The sequence below is a fragment of the Lutra lutra genome, chromosome 1, assembly GCF_902655055.1.
Source record: "Lutra lutra chromosome 1, mLutLut1.2, whole genome shotgun sequence".
Taxonomy (NCBI): Eukaryota; Metazoa; Chordata; class Mammalia; order Carnivora; family Mustelidae; genus Lutra; species Lutra lutra.
This window is the reverse complement of record NC_062278.1, coordinates 69,224,433-69,244,733: the sequence shown is the minus strand read 5'-3', so window position 1 is coordinate 69,244,733 and position 20,301 is coordinate 69,224,433. Positions and strand designations below refer to the sequence as shown.

The 20,301-nt window shown below is 36.1% G+C and overlaps 1 protein-coding gene across 2 annotated transcripts in view; it reads right to left on the bottom strand.

The window, feature by feature from the left end:
* Positions 1 to 20,301, bottom strand: part of RASA2 (RAS p21 protein activator 2) — a 125,520-nt gene that overhangs the window by 40,376 nt on the left and 64,843 nt on the right. For both annotated transcript variants that reach the window (XM_047726514.1, XM_047726520.1), the window contains exons 6-9: positions 11,386 to 11,469; positions 8,896 to 8,968; positions 5,296 to 5,372; positions 4,206 to 4,307 (exon numbers count right to left, since the gene is read on the bottom strand). In XM_047726514.1, coding sequence (XP_047582470.1) covers positions 4,206 to 4,307; positions 5,296 to 5,372; positions 8,896 to 8,968; positions 11,386 to 11,469 — 336 coding nt within the window. The remainder of the gene's footprint in view (positions 1 to 4,205; positions 4,308 to 5,295; positions 5,373 to 8,895; positions 8,969 to 11,385; positions 11,470 to 20,301) is intronic.

The following is a 20,301-nucleotide window of genomic DNA, read 5'->3' as shown; positions in this document are numbered from 1 at the left end:
TCCTACATGGGATCATATCACAACCCTGAGATCATGACCTGAGCCAAAATCAGGAGTTGACCCTTAACCGACTGAGCCATCCAAGCACCCCGAACATTTTTGAGTTTTAAACATATAAAAAATATTTATGGGGCAGCTGGGTGGCTCATTTGGTCAAGTGCCTGCCTTCAGCTCAAATTAGGATCCCAGGGTCCTGGGAACTGGGATTGAGTCCCACATCAGGCTCCCTGGTCAGCAGGGAGTTTGCTTCTCCCTCTGTCCCTTTCCCCCACTTGTGCTCTCTCTGTCTTTCTCAAATAAGTAAGTAAACAAAACCTTTAAAAAATAAATGTACGTTAAGGTAAATTTATTAGAGTAATTGGTTAAGAACATAAACTTTGAAGTCAGAGTATTTGGTCCAAATCTCAGCTGTATGACCCTGGGCAAACCACTTAATCTCTCTGCGCTTATTTCCTTACCTTTTTTTTTTTTTATTTATTTTTTATTTTTTTTTTAAAGATTTTATTTATTTATTTGACAGACAGAGATCACAGGTAGACAGAGAGGCAGGCAGAGAGAGAGGGGAAAGCAGGCTCCCTGCTGAGCAGAGAGCCCGATGCGGGACTCGATCCCAGGACCCTGAGATCATGACCTGAGCCGAAGGCAGCGGTCTAACCCACTGAGCCACCCAGGCGCCCTTATTTCCTTACCTTATTATTACTCTATATAAGGGGTAATAATAGTATCTGATTTAATCCTTACAACAACTCTAAGGAGGTTATATAAGTAAAGCACTTAGAAGAGTGCCAGGTATACAGTAAACACTATGCAGCTGTTATTTATGTAAGATTTATATATAACTGTTTCCACTTAAATACAGAAATAACTATAGATAAATGTACTTATTAATGTAACTACATAAACATGATTTGTTATTTTATAATATTATTTTAAAAGACCGTTTAAACCCTGAAGGATCCCCTGTGGACAAAGTAATCTGTATGAATTAGAGGTAAAGAGTAAACTCTCGAGATTTGTTAAATGAGGATACATGGCCATGTATATAAGGTCAAGGGATTTAAAAGAAAAAATCAAATCAAATATATTTTCTTCAGTTTTTGAGTAAAGCATTTTAGTTTGAAAGAATAAGAAAAAGGAAATAGAGAAATTATTAACTGAAAGTGGAATTCAGTTGCTCTACATATATTTTTAAATTCACAATTGGAGAGGCATAAAAGTAAGCCTGATGCTCTCAAGATTCAGCTATTGTGGGGCGCCTGGGTGGCTCAGTGGGTTAAGCCGCTGCCTTCGGCTCAGGTCATGATCCCAGGTCCTGGGTTCAAGGCCCATATCGGGCTTTCTGCTCAGCAGGGAGCCTGCTTCCTCCTCTCTCTCTGCCTGCCTCTCTGCCTACTTGTGATTTCTCTCTGTCAAATAAATAAATAAAATCTTTAAAAAAAAAAAAAAAAGATTCAGCTGTTGTGACAGCTCCTTAATAGGAAAAAAAAAATCTAGCATTTGAAAAATTTTAACCACAAGGTCTGTATAATTGAAGTAGGCAGGTAAAAACTACAATTATTTGTTCACAATGCTGAAAACAAGCATAATGAAGTAATGTTCAGAAGCTGGAAAGTAACTGTTCAGAGGCAGCTCTACTAACACTTGAATGCTGTTTCTGGTTCCATAAAAGTAAGCATTATCAATGGATTTTTACTAAGATAGGAGATTAAAGATAGGTGGCAAAATCAGCAAACTACACAACCAACTCCTCTCAAGTAAAATATTAATCTATTTTTAAATATGCATAAAGTGCTTATGTTTAAAACCCCATTTGTTTCATCTACTATGTGAATCTACTTTTTTTTTTTTAAAGATTTTATTTATTTGTCAGAGAGAGAGAGGTAGAGAGAGAGTGTGTGCGCACAAGCAGGGAGAGCGGCAGGCAGAGGGAGAAGTAGACTCTGTTGAGCAAGCAGCCTGATGTAGGACTCAATTCGAATCCCAGACCCTGGGATCATGACCTGAGCAGAAGGCAGATGCTTAATTGACTGAGCCACCCAGGTGTCCCTCTATTGTCTTTTCTTAATGTCCACTTTTACATGTTGAATGTTTGGGGGAAAATTGTGCCAATTTGTACAATCACACAAAGGTTTTGCGCACATTAAAATACTGACGGGAACTGGTAAAATAAGATTGAACTAGACTGCCTCTGAGATTCTCGAACATTGTAAACAATGGAACACTGGTATGACAAAAAGGATGCAGAAATTCTGTATGGAGGAATGGTGGAGGAATGGTGATGACAGTAGCAATCACTGTAATGATGAGAGCCATGAGCTATATCCATGGTCAATGCACTTGCAGCTTGTCTCAAAAGGAAAGCAAATTGAAACTTTTCAAACAACAGGATTACATTACTGATAATTATTCCCTTTCCCACTACCAAGATTAGAAAGAATATGCCTTAAATTCTGAAGGTAAAGAAAGCTTTTCCTGTGCTTTCATGCAATTAACATCGATCCCACAAGGGGATGCTACAACTCTACAAATGATGAAGGAGCCCAAGAATTTAATTTCTGACTTAAAAGAAAATGGCATTCACATTTGTATACTCCCTTCTACCTATGGAAGTACAAATGAATTAGGAGATGTTTCTATTCCATGTTGTATAAATTTTTCTTAAAGATTTATTTATTTGAGAAAGAGAGAGAGAGAGACAAAGATAGCAAGAGACAGCAAGGGAGAGCAAGCGAGCGAGAACAAGCAGGGTGAGGTGCAGAGGGAGAGAGAGGGCAGAGGGAGAAGCTGGCTTCCCGCTGGTCTGGTACCTGGAATTTAGGGCTCGATCCCAGGACCCTGGGATCATAACCTGAAGCAAAGGCAGACACTTAATTGACTGAGCAAGGTGCCCAACGGAGGCTCTTTTTTAAAGACAAATGAGATTGATGCCCACAGTAAGAAACCTCTAAACACTTAATTCCGGGGCGCCTGGGTGGCTCAGTGGGTTAGGCCTCTGCCTTTGGCTCAGGTCATGATCCCAGGGTCCTGGGATTGAGCCCCACATCGGGCTTTCTACTCAGCAGGGAGCCTGCTTCCCCCTCTCTCTGCCTGCCTCTCTGCCTACTTGTGATCTCTGTCAAATAAATAAATAAAATTTTTTAAAAAAAATAAACAATTCCAACAATTCCAAATCCTCTTCTAGGCACTGAAACTGAGTTCTAAATAGTGGGCCTTAGAGGCAAAGAGAAAGGCCTGTTTATTAATGCTCAGTGGAAACCCAAGTCTAGCATGAGGGCTGCTGGGCAACCTACTGGAAGGGGCAGGACAGGCGTGCTTGTAAGTGCTCTTGGCAGAAAAAAATGGTAGTTCTGCATCAATTCTGCTAAGGAAAATAACACCAGTTTAATGTATGAACAGTATGTTTTATCTACCATCAGTTTAATGTCACTGTTAAAGACAGGAAGAGGTAAAATAATAAAGTAACTATTACTGAGCCACCAGAGCACCTCAAGAAAGTATTTACTGAATCAGCTCAACATCTGAACCCTAGACACACATTTATTTACTCAGGAGTGGGAATGGGGGTAGAATCTCAAGCAGACTCCCAGCTGAGCATAGAGCCCAATGTGGGGCTTGATTTCACAACCTTGAGATCATGACCTCAGCTGAAATCATGAGCTGGATGGATGCTCAACCAACTGAGCCACCAAGGCGCCCTGACCCTAGACATTTAAAATAACATCAGGGCCATTCACAGTGCATTTCAGCGGGGTGTGGTAAAGGAAAAATCACTGGTTAGAGCCCATTAACAGTAGATTCCCTATCATAAATCCTGTTTTCAAACATCCATAGTTCCTATCACCATTAATAAGGCTTCTGGACTGCAGATGCTGATCTGTAACCAAGCATCTTCTCACATGGGCAACTCCTACGTAATGTTTTAAATGATTTTCATTTTCTCCTTAGAGTTTAAGATTTCATTTTTGAACAGAACAATATTCCTAGATTAATTCAGTTCTTACATCTCAGTTCTAGAGGTCAAGTCATAAAACTATGAATGTACTTCTATTTCAGCAAAAATAAATTAATAACCAGATCAATTAAAGTTAATGACTTCTGGCTTATTCTATCTCAAATTTTAAAAATATGCATATAGTAAGCATTTCAACCATTTTATTAAAGGGGATGACCTACTGTGGAGTTCACTAGAATGTTTGTCTTCTTACCAGGCTTGATGAGAAGAATCATTTCTTAACACGTTCACAGGAACCTTAATCTCACCCAGGAAAATATCTTGGACCAGGTTTCCATTATTCCACAAGTCGATTCTGAAAATTTAAAAATAAAACTTTATTTTTTGCAAACAATGTTTAAGAGCACATACGCCAACAGGTAGCTTCAAATCACTTTGATTGCATTACAGCATTAATTTTACATGCTTAAAAGTAAGAGATGTTAGCGTTGTCATATACCTCACTAACTAAACTAAGAAAATATTGCAGTAGCTTTTATTTTATAAGCACAGAGTATAACTATTTTAAATAGTCTAAAAGAAAGCATTTAAGTTTCTTAGTTTCAAAGTCTAGGCTTTATTTTAACCTGTAGCAGTAAGAACTGGAGTTACCTTGTTGAATTTGAGAAAAGAAACCAACACAAGACTACAGTTTCTTTCTCAATTAGAGCCAGTTAATATGTAAAGACAGGTGATTTAAACAAAATACATTACCTGATCATTCCAAACATGTGACTAATACACCCTTTAGATGAACACACTGTTAACACCACACCTATACATGCACTTACAGAACTTTTCCCTCCCAAACAGCAGAGATTTAAGACCTAAATAGCACAAACTTCAAACACATGCACCTGTTGAATTATCTTACAAGACTTCTTACCTCACTGAAATTTCTGTTAGACAGCAGATATGTTAAGAAGAATAAAAAAATTATTTCTAAATTGACTAATATATAATTACTTTTCTATATATTCTTTGCATCCATTATGTTAGATTAAGAAATTTAAAGAGCAATTAAATTTGTGAAAATTAAAAATATAATAAAATAGGTGAAAATCAGGTCATCTTTGGTATTAAATAAATATACCTTGACTACTTCTGCAAAGAAAACAGATTTTGAAAAGATAGTATGAATTTAAATTAGATGCCTGTTTCTCTAAGTTTCATCAACCATCTTGCTAAAGAGAAGTCTATTAAGCTTGGTTCACCTATTTTCTTTTTACGGTTTTTCTATTTTAGATTTAGGATTTTCTTTTGGCACCAAAAAAAGCAGATCTTTAAAACTCTAAGACAAATACCTAATTTCTAGCTTTTCAATGTCCTCCTCTTCTACCTGGAACTGAGACTTTCTTGTGTAACTACTGGATCTGGTTACCTGTGAACAAAATATTTTAGTTTACAAAAAATTTTTAAATATTTTTTCCTACATGAACTTAAAAAACTATCATCGCTAAAATGTTCAATTGTGTTTATTATAAACAGAGGAAAACGCCTAGGTAATAGTTCCCCCAAAGCTAAAGATAAAAACGGCTATGGAAGTAGCAGGGAGGTAAGAATAAGGCAGTCCAAAAACACCACAGGCAATTTTGCCTCCATGCCCTTCCTTATCAACTAAATCTACAGCAACACTAGGTTCTCTGACTCATACGTAATCTCTTAGTGGCTCAAAGAGTAAAAGCGTTCTATTTTGGCGAAGCTGCACATGCGAAGAACTGTTTGAAGACTTTCCTACATTTCTCAAGATATCAATTCTATCCTTACACTTCCTTCTCGCATTTTTACCAAAAATACCAAGGCAACTGGCAGGGACTTCCTCTGCTACCATCCACCTGAACATGTTCATTCTCACATGGTCCTTCTACTTGATGAGTTTTCCTCATTTATTCTGAATAAGAGATGAGATGATCCTCCTCTTCTCCAAGACTATTCCACCCATGCATGACATACAGTAAGCATGCAGTAAACATTTGATCTATTCCCAGGTTTCGGCACCAAAACAAAATAAAACAAAAACATTTCATCTATTTTAATTATAGCTTTTTACCAGCTTATTCACCTCACTCAAGTCTAAGAAAAATTCTATACTTAAATTATGGTCTTCCTATTTATCTCCTTCCTTTCACAGACAAATATCTCAAAACTGTAATCCATCCTTGTAGCCGCCACTTCCTCACACCCAGTCACTACAGTGACTCCTTATAATCTGGTTTCCTCACAGATCACCCTCCCCAAACTCCTCTCTTAGTCACCAGGTCTGATGATGAGTCCTTAGTTCTCATCTTCCTTGACCCCAGAACAAGTGAGTACAACCATACCTCCTTTCCCAGAAACACTGTTTTGAATTTACCCAGGCACTACCCAGGTAACCTCCTGTTCTCTGCTTCTTCCTGTGGGACCTCTTCTTCTTCAGAACCTATAAATACTGGTTTTCTCCATGGTTTTAACTTTTACGTTGCTCTAAGAGCTGCAAAGGGCTATACAGTTTACAAAGTGCTTTCACATCCATTATCTTCTTTGTTCATCAGAATGCTGTTTTGAAGCAGGCAGGGCTAGATTTATTATCCTCATCTTGAAAATGAGGAAGTTAAAGGACAGAAATTAAGAGACATGCTCAAAGCTGAATGCTTAGTAAGTGGCAGAACTGAGCTTCCTCACTTTTCTCCTATATTGTATGCCGCTATTCCCCTGGCTTCCTTGACTCTCTGGCAAGCAAATCTTAAGTGCTTATCTACAGCCATCACCCATCTTATGTTTGCCATGAATTCCCTACTGAGGGGTTTTCACGTCAGACCTCAAGTTCATTATGTCCCCAACCGAACCACTTCTGTATTCCTTAACTTTTCCCTTATTCCAGATTTGAAACCATGAGGACACCTGACTTTTCCCTTTGTCTTTTCTTCTATAATCAATTTGTTATCCTCCCCTTTACAGCTTTTTTCTCATCTGTCACTTCCTCTCTTTTCCCATGTTACTCTCTTGGATCAGAAGCCCCTCCACTTTCCTTTTTAAAAACAAAAAAACAACAAAAAAAAAACACCTACTAAACTATGAGTCTCTTGATTTCTGTTCTTTCTCAGCTATTGGCCCACAGATCACGGTTAATTCTTCCTAAAACACTGCATTACTCTTACCACTTCCAGGCTCAAAAACTCTGTAAGCACGTCAGCCACAGGTAGTCAAGGCCTTTCATAGTTGGTCCTAGTCTAGCTTTTAAGCTTTGCTCCAATTATTCTCTTATAGAACCCTTCCAGTTAAATCACTATTTGCTATTCTTTGGATGTAACTTACTGCTTTTCTGTCTCTTTGTCGATGCTCAAAATGTCTTTCTCTCTAATACTTCCTCCCTAACTTAACTCAGCTGAAAAACTCATCTGACCTTCCCTGTATCGCATTTTGCTGCTGTGTGTATGCATGCATATGTGTGCTTTGTGTCTCTTGCTTTAGCTCGAGGACAGAGATTGAATCTTATCTTTATAATCTGCTCAACAGAGGTGCCTGGGTAGGCTCAGTGGGTTAGAGCCTCTGCCTTCGGCTGGGGTCATGATCCCGGAGTCCTGGGATCGAGCCCCATGTCGGGCTCTCTGCTCCGTGAAGAGCCTGCTTCCTCCTCTCTCTCTCTCTCTGCCTGCCTTTCTGCCTACTTGTGATCTCTGTCTGTCAAATAAATAAATAAAGTCTTTAAAAAAAAAATCTGCTCAACAAAGGGCTTTTTGAATAAATATTTTAAGGCTTCATATGTATACCTGAATACAGCAAGCAGGTCAGACCTTGCCTTTCAAAAGGCCATGTGCTTGCTCCAAGCTGCCCCATGTTTTCTGCAGGCTAGATTTAATAGCCACTGATAAATATATAACCACCAAAGTCCTTAGCCAGGAAATGGAAAAGTCTCACACTGGTACTTTTTCTTTTGTCTTTTTTTCTCCCTTGCCTCCATCCCCACAATTCTTCCTACTTCAATTTTGGTATTTTCCTCAACCTATATATTTTTATATAGTAATTAGGCATGGCTAGATGTGCTCTCACTCCTCTCCACTTGGAATTATCAAGAAAAACACACATACAAAAGAGGAAAAAGCACACAATGGAACTTTTCCCCAAATCTTCCTACATGCTAACTAATTTCATTTGTGACATGTTCTATGGTTAGAACACAATCTTTTAGAAATCAGAGGTCTTTTTCTTCCCTTAGTTTTCAAATAATATGAAAAAGGATTTCTTTAGCAAATGCTCCACAGTAAAGAACTCCAAAGCACTATATTTTGGGGCGACTTCAAGGCAGCTGAAGATCTCTATGAAAACAAACATTTGTCTATAGAGGCAATTAGCTAAAAAGAACTTAATAATAAGGCTTTAATCTTACAGCACTTTATGGTCTCAACGCATTCTCACATTTGGGCCTCCTAAAAACTCTGTCAGGAAGGGTAGCTAGTGTTTTCTCTTACAAAATTACTTTTCACAAGATAAACTTAAACCTCACATTTAGTGATTTATTCCACATCAACTGGGACAAGAACTCCAACCAACTGATGTCATACTTACTTTACTAGTGATTTTCAAACAATAGTACTCAGTATAAGAGTCCAGTGGCCACTGTGTGTCAGGTGGGGGGCTGGATAAGGTGGGAGGGTGTGTGAAGGAGGGTGTGGTAATAGGGATGACTAGAGAGTAGGTGTAGCCCTAGTCCTTCCTATCCCCAAATCGGTTGTAGTTCTGCCTTTATTTGTTTTATATACTGGTCCTCGACCACATTATATCATGGTTCTACTGTTCTTGGAACAGAAATGCTTAGTTGCATTAGCTGACTAAATGATTACTATGGCTATAGTTCAAAAAAAGAAGTAAACCAGCATTCAATATTAAATATTCAATGTCAACACTTATATAAAATAAAAAGTTACCTCAAAATAAAAGATTTCATTAAACTGCGGATTGCTTGTTTTCTTCTTTACTTTTGTCTTCTTTTGGTCATTCCTGTTCCAATGTGGTAGAGTTTTACCTTGTAGAACTTAATGGTACACAATTATAAAACATGCTATTTCCAACCAGGGAGCCTGACCTCCCTTTAGCTGTTAAGATGACTCAGGGAAAACTATAATTTTAAATATTACTTGGGGGACAAAATCTGACATGTCTCTAAAGACCCAAATCAAAGAAAATACAAGTTTGTATATGCGATATATGACAAGATTGTATTTTCTCTCTATGGCTACACCAGGCTGACCATCAAGCTTATTTTACATATACAAGCTTATTTTATATATTTTATATATTACATATACAAGCTTATTTTATATATCCTTTATATAAGGATATTTTATATCCTATGGTAAAAGGAAGACAGTGAGATTCAGAGTACCTTTACCTATGCTGAAAAATACCTGAGGAACACAAAAAGCATTCTTAACTAAATTTATTTCTTGGGCTTACAATATGGCTTTTTAAAAAAACTTTTTCTTGTGAAATAATTAGAGAAGGTTGCAAAGAAATGTACACGGAAATCCCATGCAGTCTCTCCCCACCCTCTCCCAATTTTAACATCTTATGTGATGAGAGTACACTATCAATACCAATAATGACTCTTAAAACCAAATTCACATGCCAAATGGTTTCCACCTGTATGTTACTAAATGATTACACTAAAGAATTTGTCTTTAGCTACAGATTATAAACAGAAACAAAAAATAGCTCAATTAGGTTAAACATTTTTAACATCCAGAACTAATCCCTCTGATAACATGAATGTTAAAGGACTGAATATCTGCTTTCAACTTTAGAAGCATCTATAGTGCTAACAGTGCAATACTGTTTGAGCACACAGTAAGTACTAGGCATGGCGCTAGGTAATTTATATACATATATTAATACATTTTTAAAAAGTGACTTACTGGTGATTTTCTAAAAAATAAAAATACTTCTATTGTACACCTGAAACTAATGTAACACTGTATGCGGACTATTCTGGAATTAAGAAAAATTAATAAAAATAAATAAATAAAAAGAATACCTAGAGAGCCTGAAGTTGGGGAAAAGGGGTATGTGTCTGTGTGTGTATGTATGAGTTTGGTATAAAGCAAATATTTGCTCTTTGTTTCCTGATTTTAAACCTTCAAAGTTGTAGGCAAATTTCAGACTAGTCAGGCTCTGAAAGAAATCATAATGAAGTTACAAAATACAAAATATATAAATTGCTATAGGTTTTTCCATAAATCATTAGAAATAAATTAAATCAATGATTGGTGCACTTTACCATGTTCTGGTACTTCAGCAGGCTGTCTACAGCTTGGAATTCTCTCTGTAGAGCACAGATGCCATGAGCAGAAAAGGCATTTTTAGTTCCTAGCAGTTTTCCAGATAAAAATATGGAAACTGCCTTGCGATTCTGAGCTAGCATTTCTTAAAACAGGATTTTACCCATATAAAATCTAAGACATTTGAAGGTAGGAAGGCCACTGATGAGTGAGGAAGGTCAAATTTATGTTTTAAAGAACATTTTAACTACTATAAAACTAACATTGCTCCCTACAGTCTAAGAGTCCAGCATATTTGAAATGGCATCCACTTTCTTTCTACAAGAACAGGACTTGGTTATTTGCAAATGTATAACAGAACTCACTAAAAATGTTTCTTTCAATGCATTCATTAACTTTGTGTCATAAATAGCCATTTAGCATTTATTCTTAAAATCTTAATCTTGTAATTATTAAGTCACATTTTAAAACATAAAAATCTAATAATAATTTGCTCTCCTACTCTGAATTCCTAACTCCAGGTTACAAATAGAAGCCAACCACTGATCATTTCAATGTAATGAAGCATCTACTGTCGAAGAAGGAAATCATTTAAGCCCATATACATACTAAGTCTTCAGATCCAGAGATGTTTAATCCAGAGATTTCTGGATTAAAATCAGTGTACTTATGGAAAATAAAGGCATGCTTGAAATTATGGGTTTCATAAAAAAATCTAATAATAATTCAATAAACACTACCTACCAATGACATGGATGGAGTTGGAGAGTATTAGGCTAAGTGAAATAAGTCAGTCAGAGAAAGACAAATACCATATGATTTCACTCATATGTGGAATTTCAGAAACAAATGAGCATGAGGGGAAAAAAAAAGAGAGGCAAATCAAGAAACACTGACGCTTAACTATAGAGAACAAACTAATGATTACCAGCAGGGAGGTGGGTGGGGGTATGGGAGAAATGGGGGGTGGGAGAAATAGGGGATAGGGATTAAGGAGTGCACATGTGATGAGCACTGGGTGTTGTATGGAAATGTTGGATCACTGTATTGTACACCTGAAACTAATATTATAGTGTATGTTAACTAACTGGAATTTAAATAAAAACTTAAAAAACAAAACAAAATGAAACAAAACATTACCTAGAAGGGCCCACTAGAGAAACTGTTGCATAAGGGTCACAGCTTTGTCCATTTATGAGAGGCAACCCATGGCATGCCATGATGCTAAGAAAGAAAAAAAGAAAATTAACATATATTCAAGTTAAACAATATAAAGCATTATTTTAAAATATAAATATAATCAAAGGGTTAAAATTGTTTTCCACAAGTGTGCAGATGTATGCCTATATACCACACCTACCCCAAATACATCGATCTATATTGTGCACTTTTATCTACTTATGCTGTATTTCTGAAATATGACTTAAACTAGACTGCCATGATCAGTACTGGCTCTACCAAATAATATGTAGCACACATTCCCCCAGTAAATATCCAGCAAGGTACATTCTGTGGTTTGATAATATATTAAAACTGTTGTGGCTTCTAAACAGGAAAAGAATGTGGTGTGAACCTTAAAGGAGAAACTACAAACCAAGCTAGATCTATGGCATCACATCCTCTGCTAAAGCATGAATGAGAAACAAGGAAACGACTGTGGTTTCCACTTAAAATCTGATTCATAAATAGAGGGCAAGCCTCCCACAATTCTGTAGCCTTTTATTTTGAGTCTCAGTAACAGCTCCTGTATCATTCTACAAGAAATGTTTCAGAACTTAAAAACCAAGGTCTTCTAATCAGCTCTACGGGTAAAGTCCCTGCTATTTACAGAGGACATAGAATTTAACTTATTGGTCTGCTCCTCACATTTTCTCACTCAATATTGAGTTCACATATTCAGTTTAACATGTAAGGGTCTGCCTTTCCTAATGTCTAAGAGAAACTCATGAGAGTTACTGAAGAGTATTCTTTGTTGAAATACGTGGGCTATTGAGCAACATCCTTATTTCTCTCCACAACCCACAGATCATATATGTGGGTGAAGTGCATATGCTGTGCTGCCAAGCAAAGAAAGAAATGATAACATGACTCATTTCTATTAAACTGCATATCAAAAATAAAATTTAAAAAATTTCTGAAACTAACCAAAGAAAGCACAGGCCAAGATAATAATTCTGGTTATTAAAATGTTAGGCTCAGGTACAGTAAAATTTTCCAACTACATACTGTTTGAAATTTATAATCCTCAGGCTAAATCTCAAAATGATACTTGGTTTTTTACACAGCATTTGTAGTTTACAATGCATTTTCACAAAATGTATCTAACTCCCACAACTGCCTTTGAGAAAAAACACCTTAAAGAAGAAAGAAAGGACCAAAAAGATTATGTAACACAGAAACAAAAAAAGGCTAAACGTAATGCAACTAGTACAAAGTGGGCCAAGACCCAACTTCTACTTTCTTAACTGTTTCTGATGTCCAGTGTCTTTCCACATTCTCTATTGCACCTGAATTTATTGTATTACTCTCCTTGTAATACCAAATTTATCTCATATATATACTAATTAAGAAATCTTAATTACAGAAAGCCACTATAATTTTTTTTAAGATTTTATTCACTTATTAGAGAACAGTATGAAAAATTATGTGCTGGACAACCTAGAATAGACAAATTCTTAGAAATATACTAGTTTCCAAAACTGAATTAGGAAAAAATGGAAAATGTGAACAGATAATTACCAGCAATGAAATCGAATCAGTAATCAAAACCTTCCCAACAAATAAAAAGTCCAGGACCAGATGTGTCACTGGTGAATTCTATCAAACATTTAAAGATGAGTTAATATCTATTCTTTTCAAACTATTCCAAAAAATACAAGAGACAGAAAGGCTTCTAAATTCATTCTATGAGGCCAGCATTACCCTGATACCAACACCAGGTAAAGACACTACAAAAAAAGGGAACTACAAGCTAAAATTTCTGGAAAGTGGATGCAGAAATACTCAACAAAAAATTAGCAAATCAAATCCAATCATATATTTTTAAAAATCATTCATTGTGATTGAGTGGGATTTATTCCCAGAATACAAGGGTGGTTCAATATTCATAAATCAATCTATACGATATATCACATCAACAAGAGAAAGGATGAAAACCACATGGTCATTTCAACAGATAACAGAAAAAGCACTGGACAAAGTAGGACATCCATTCATCATAAAAACCCTCATTAAAATAAGTTTAGAGGGAACATACCTCAACATAATGAATGCCTTCAATGAAAAACCCACAGCTAACAACATCCTTAATGGGAAAAAAACAAGAGTTTTCCTTGTAAGATTAGAAATAAAACAAGAATGTCCAGTCTCATCACTTTTATTCAACATAGTACTGGAAGCCCTAGCCACAGCAATCAGAAAACAAAAAGAAATAAAAGACATCCAAATGGTAAGGAAGAAGTAAAACTTTCACTATTTGCAGATGACACACTACTGTATATAGAAAACCCTAAAAACTCCACCAAAAAACTAGAACTCCTAAATGATTTCAGTAAGGTTTCACAAAACAAAATCAATATACAGAAATTCATTGCATTTCTATACATTAATAATTAAATAGAATAGAGAAATTAAGAAAAAATCCCATTTATAATTGTGCCAAAATAATAAAATACCTAGTAATAAACATAGCCAAAGAGGTGGAAGATCTGTACTCTGTTAAGTATAATACACTGATGAAAGAAAGTGAAGATGACAAAAACACATGGAAAGGTATTTCATGCTCATGGATTGGGAGAACAAATATTGCTAAAATCCATACTACCCAAAGCAATGTACACATTTAATGCAATCCCTTTCAAAACAACAACAGCCTTGTTCACAGAACTAGAATAAACAATCCTAAAATTTGTATGGAACCACAAAAGACTCAATAGCCAAAACAATCTTTCTTTAAAAATCCACACATAATGTATTATTTGCCCCAGGGGTACAGGTCTGTGAATCATCAGGCTTACACATTACACTTTTTTTAAATAAAGATTTTATTTATTTGACAGAGAGAAAGATCACAAGTAGGCAGAGAGGCAGGCAGAAAGAGAGGGGGAAGCAGGCATCCTGCTGAGCTGACCACCCGATGAGGGGCTCGATCCCAGGACCCTGAGATCATGATCTGAGTGAACGGCAGAGGCTTAACTCACTGAGCCACCCAGGCGCCCCTAGCCAAATCAATCCTGAAAACAAAGTACTGAAGTATTGCAATCCCAGATTTCAAGATACACTACCTATCGATAGTAATCAAAACAGTAGGGTACTGGCACAAAAAAAGTCATACAGATTAATGGAATAGAACAGAGAGCCCAGAAATAAACCCATGATTATATGATTAATCTTCGACAAAGGAAGCAAGGATATGAAATGGGAAAGACAGTCTCTTCAACAAATGGTGTTGAGAAAACTGAACAGATACATGCCAAAGAATGAAACTGGACCGCTTTTTCTTATACCATAAAAAAAAAATCTCAAAATGGATTAAGAATCTAAATGTGACACCTAAGGCCATAAAAATTCTAGAAGAGAGCATAGGCAGTAATTTCTCTGACACTGGCTGCAGCAACATTTTTCTAGATAAGTCTCCTCAGGTAAGGGAAACAAATGCAAAAGTAAAATATTAGGACTGTATCAAAATAAAAAGCACAGCGAAGGAAGGAACCAACAAAATTAAAAGACAACCTACTGAACAGGAGAAGATACTTGCAAATGATTTGTCCAATAAAGGGTTAGTATCCAAAATACATAAAGAATTTACACAACTCAACACCCAAAAAACAAGTAATCGAACCTAAAAATGGGCAGAACACGCACAGACATTTCTCCAAAGAAGACATGCAGACAGCCAACAGACACATGAGAAGATGCTTAAAATTACTCATCAAGGAAATACAAATGAAAACCACACTGAGATACCACCTCACATTAGTCAGAATGGCTAGTATAAAAAACACAAAAAACAAGAAGCACTAGCAAAGATGTGGAGAAAAAGGAACCCTCCTGTACTGTTAGTGAGAATGCAAACTGGTGTAGCCACCAGGAAAAATAGGATGGAGCTTCCTCAAAAAAACAAAAATAGAATTACCATGTGATTCAGTAATTCTACTACTGGACATTTACCCAAAGAATATGAAAACACTAATTTGAAAAGATATATGCACTCCTTATGTTAACTGCAGTTTTTTTTTAAGATTCTATTTATTTATTTGACAGAGAGAGAGAGAACACAAGCAGGGGGAGTGGGAGAAGGAGAAGCAAGCTTCCTGCTGAGCAAGGAGCCCTTTGCAGGGTTCGATCCCAGAACCCTGGGATCATGACCTGAGCCAAAGTCAGATGCTTAACAACTAAGCTACCCAGGCACCCCTGTTTACTGCAGTATTATTTACAATAACCAAATTATGGAAGCAACCCATGTGTCCATTAATAGATGGATGGATAAAGAGGTAGTATGTACATACAGAATATTACTAATCCATAAAAAGTATGAAATCTTGCCATTTGCAACAACATGGATGGATCCAATTAGAGGATATTACGCTAAGGAAAAAGTCAGTGAAAGACAAATACCATATGATTTCACTCATATTAGGAATTTAAGAAACAAATCAAACAAAGAATAAAAAACACCAGACTCTTAACTAGACAATAGACTGATGGTTACCAGAGGGGAGGTGGGCAGGGGGATGGGTGAAACAGGTAAAGGGGATTAAGAGTACACTTATCATGATAGGCAATGAACAATGTACAGAATTGATGAATCACTGTGTTGTATACCTGAAACCAATATAACACTGTGTTAATTATGCAAGAATTTAAAAATAAGATTTTAAAATCTATACTCATATGTTCATGTATTCATATTCATAAATTATGTATCTCTATAGATACAGACTGACATGAAAAAACACATTGAATGGGATTAACAAAAGATGTGATATGGCAGAAGAAAAGATAAACATAAAGACAGAGCAATAAACATGTATGTAAATGGCTAAACATACCAATTAAAAAGCAGAGGTTCTGGTTAAAAGAATGGAAAAATACATACTAATACCAATCAAAAGAAAGCTAATTCTATGCATAACAACCCAAATGCTCATCCATAAGGTCTGGTTGAATAACTCATAGTAAATCTAAATGGTGGAATTCTATGTTAATTGTGAAAAAGAGTAAGGTAAATCTCTATTCTCTAATTACTCTGATATGGAGGGTAGATGGCTGGGAATGAATGTGATACCTCTCCAAACATACTTCAACTGAGTTCTGACTGTGGAAACATAAGAAACTTGTATATTTCAAAAGTAAAATTAAACTTAAGCAATCCATAAAAATAATAAACAATTCTGAGAAACCAATAAAAGAAGTACTTCAAGAGACAAGAGCATACTATTTGACTTTGCATCCTTAGAACAAATACAGTAAGACCTTTTAAACTTCATTCAGTAACCTCCCTGCCAGTGGTAATACTGGCATTATTATTTCAAATCTATATGCTATATTTTATAAGATAATGATAATAATTATGTTAATGTTGTCAGGGATTAAGATTTCCAATATAAGAGGAAAGAGATACAGTATAAAGTCAAAGTTAGACTAAAAATCTTGTAATATTAAATTTAAATTAGAAACATGGAAGGAAGGAAGGAAGAAAGGAAATAAACAGAAAAGTAGTCAAAAGGAAGAAAGAAAAAGCAAGCAAGCAAGCCAGCCTGCCAGCCAGAGAGGCTATATTAATATCAAACAAAGTAGATTTCACAACAAAGAATATTTCCAGGGACAAAGAGGGTCATTTTATAATACTGGAGAATTCAATTTATTAAGAAGTTATAACAATCCTAAATGTTAAGCTCATAACATTAGAGCTACAAAACAAATGAAGCAAAAACTGATAGAACTCAAGAAGAAACAGACAAATTCACAAATAGAGATAGCAACACTCCTCTCAATAACTGATAAAGCAAGAATGAAAGTTAAATAAGACTGTCAACCTACCTGATATAATTAACATTTATTAAAAATACTCTATCTAGGGACACCTGGGCGGTTCAGTTGGTTAAGTGCCTACCTTTGGCTCAGGTCATGATCCCTGGGTCCTGGGATGGAGCCCCGTATCGGGCTCCTTGCTCTGTGGGGAATCTGCTTCTCCCTCTCCTTCTGCCCCTGCTGATAGGCTCACTCTCTCTCTCACTCACTCTCTTAAATAAATAAATAAATAAATAAATAAATAAATAAATATCTTTAAAAAAAAAAAAACTTTATCTAAAGAAGAGAACAAACACACTTCAAATGCACACAGAACATGTACCAAGATTAAATAACACTTTGTGGCCAAAAAACAAGTCTTGGCAAAGACCATAGAAAATATGTGGACAACAGAATTAAATTAGAAATCAAAAGCAAGAAGATATCAGGAAAATTCTCAAATACTTGGAAGCAAAATAACTACATATATATATATTCATTCCATGGGTTAAAGAATAGAAAAGAAAAGCTATAAAATATTTTGAATTACATTAAAATAAAAACCCAGCAAATCAAAACTGGAAGGATGCAGTTAAAGCAGGACTCAGAAGAAAATGGAAAGCAGTAAAAACCTGTATGAAGAAAAAGGTTTTCAGTCACTGTCTTTAGCCTCCATCACAAGAAACTTAGAAAAGCAAATTAAACCTGAAGTAAACAAAAACAGAATGGGAATTGAAACAGAAAACAAAAGATACGTGAATCAATGAAATCAAAAGCTATTTAAGAAGGTCATTAAAATTGGTAAACTTTAGCTAGACTGAATAGGAAAAATAGAGTACAGACACATATTACCAACATTAGGAATGAATGATATGACACCACTACAAAGTCTACAGATACTAAAAGAATAAAAAGGAGTAACTTGAAGAACTTTATACCAAACACCTGGACAATTCAGATTAAATGGTCAAATTTCTTAAAAGATACAAATTACCAAAAATCATTTTTAAAAAAATCTAAATAGTTATGTATCTACTTAAAAAACTAAATTCCTGGTTAAGGGCCTTCCCACCAAAAAACAAAAACACTTCAGGCCCAGAAGACTTCCCTGGTGAATTCTTATACTATTCATGTAAAAAGCAAGTTATATTAATTATATACAACCCCAGAAAACCGGGGGGGGGGGATCAGAATACTTCCCAATTCATTCAACGAGGTCATTATTCCCAATACCAAAACCAGACAAAGACATTACAAGAAAACTACAGACCAACATCATCCATAAACACAGACACATAAAAACCTTAACAAAATTTTAGCAAATCAAAGCCAACAACATATAACAATGATAAAATTACATGACCAAGTGGAGGTTGGTTTAACTTCAAAATTCAATCAACAAAATTCACCATATTAACAGATGAAAACAGAAAAGGGGTAAGATAATGTGAATACGCATTCTTGATACAAACATTCTCAGCAAACCAGGAACAGAGGGGAACTTTCTCAACCTGATAAACAACAGCTAACTGATGTTAGCACTTAATGGTAAAAAAACTGAATGCTTTCCCCCTAAAATAAGGAATAAGATAAAGATGTTTGTTCTCACACCTTCTATTCAACATAGTACTAGAGGTTCTAGCCTGTGCGATCAGGCAAGAAACAGAAATAAGAGGTATCCAGACTAAAAAGGAAGAAGTAAAACTGTCTATTCAGATGACACAATCACCTACAGAAAATGGAATCTATAAACAAACTAGTAGAACAAATCAGTGAATATAACAAGGTTGCAGAATACAAACATTTTTTTTAAAAAATTTCTATATACTAGCAACAAACAGCCATTTATTCAACTTGTTTTTCTCTCTCTTCACCCACCCCTCCCCACCAGGTTTTTTCTCTCAGTCTGTTTCTCTAATATAAAAAGCACTGCCTGGACTTCATGCCACCCAGTACCTATTTAATTTTTCTGTTTCTCTTTCCAAACTTTTTTTTAAGATTTTATTTATTTATTTGACAGAGATCACAAGTAGGCAGAGAGGCAGGTAGAGAGAGAGAGGGGGAAGCAGGCTCTCTGCTGAGCAGAGAGCCCAATGTTGGGCTTGATCCCAGGACCCTGAGAATATGACCTGAGCCAAAGGCAAGAGGCTTAACCCACTGAACTACCCAGGCACCCCATGTCTTTCCAAATGTTTTGACCTCCCTTTCACTCCTCACCCTACTGAAATCTACTTTTTCTATGTTCATCATTCTATGGAAACTCTCCTCATTAAACTCTCTTTGTTAAACTCCTCCTAAGTGTCAAAAGCTATCCTTATTTTCAGGGCTCTTCCTACTAGCTTTTTTGGCTGCATGCAATTCTTTTTTTTTTTTTTTTTAAGATTTTATTTATTTATTTGACAGACAGAGATCACAAGTAGGCTGAGAGGCAGGCAGAGAGAGAGGGGTGGAAGCAGGCTCCCCGCTGAGCAGAGAGCCCGATGCGGGGCTCCATCCCAGGACCCTGGAATCATGACCTGTGCCGAAGGCAGAGGCTTTAACCCACTGAGCCACCCAGGCACCCTGGCTGCATGCAATTCTTGCTATCACTCCCTCCTTCCTTAAAGACATCTTCTTTCTTCGCTTCCTTGGCCTATACTCTACTAATTTTTGTCATATCTCTTGTCTCCCTCGTGTTTTCCTCTCCCGCTATTCTACTTCTACTGCTGGATCTGTTCTCAGTCAGCTGGTCTCTTTGCACTATATAACCTCCCTCTAAGGCTGTTTTTATCACATCTATTCTTATGGCTACAACTACCATCAACTTTGTATTTCTATTTGAGTTCTCACCACAGAGTTTAAGATTTTTATATCCAAATGCCTGATGGAAATCCCTACCCAGATGTTCAAGAGCAGTTTAAACTCAACTCATTACCATCTCTTATTAAAGAAGCTCCTCCTCTAGAATTTCCTCTTTGTTGTAAACACCACCATCTACCCAGTAACACAATCTGGAAATCTAGGAGCCATACTTAAGATTCATTACTACTTCTTCCTCACTTTCTA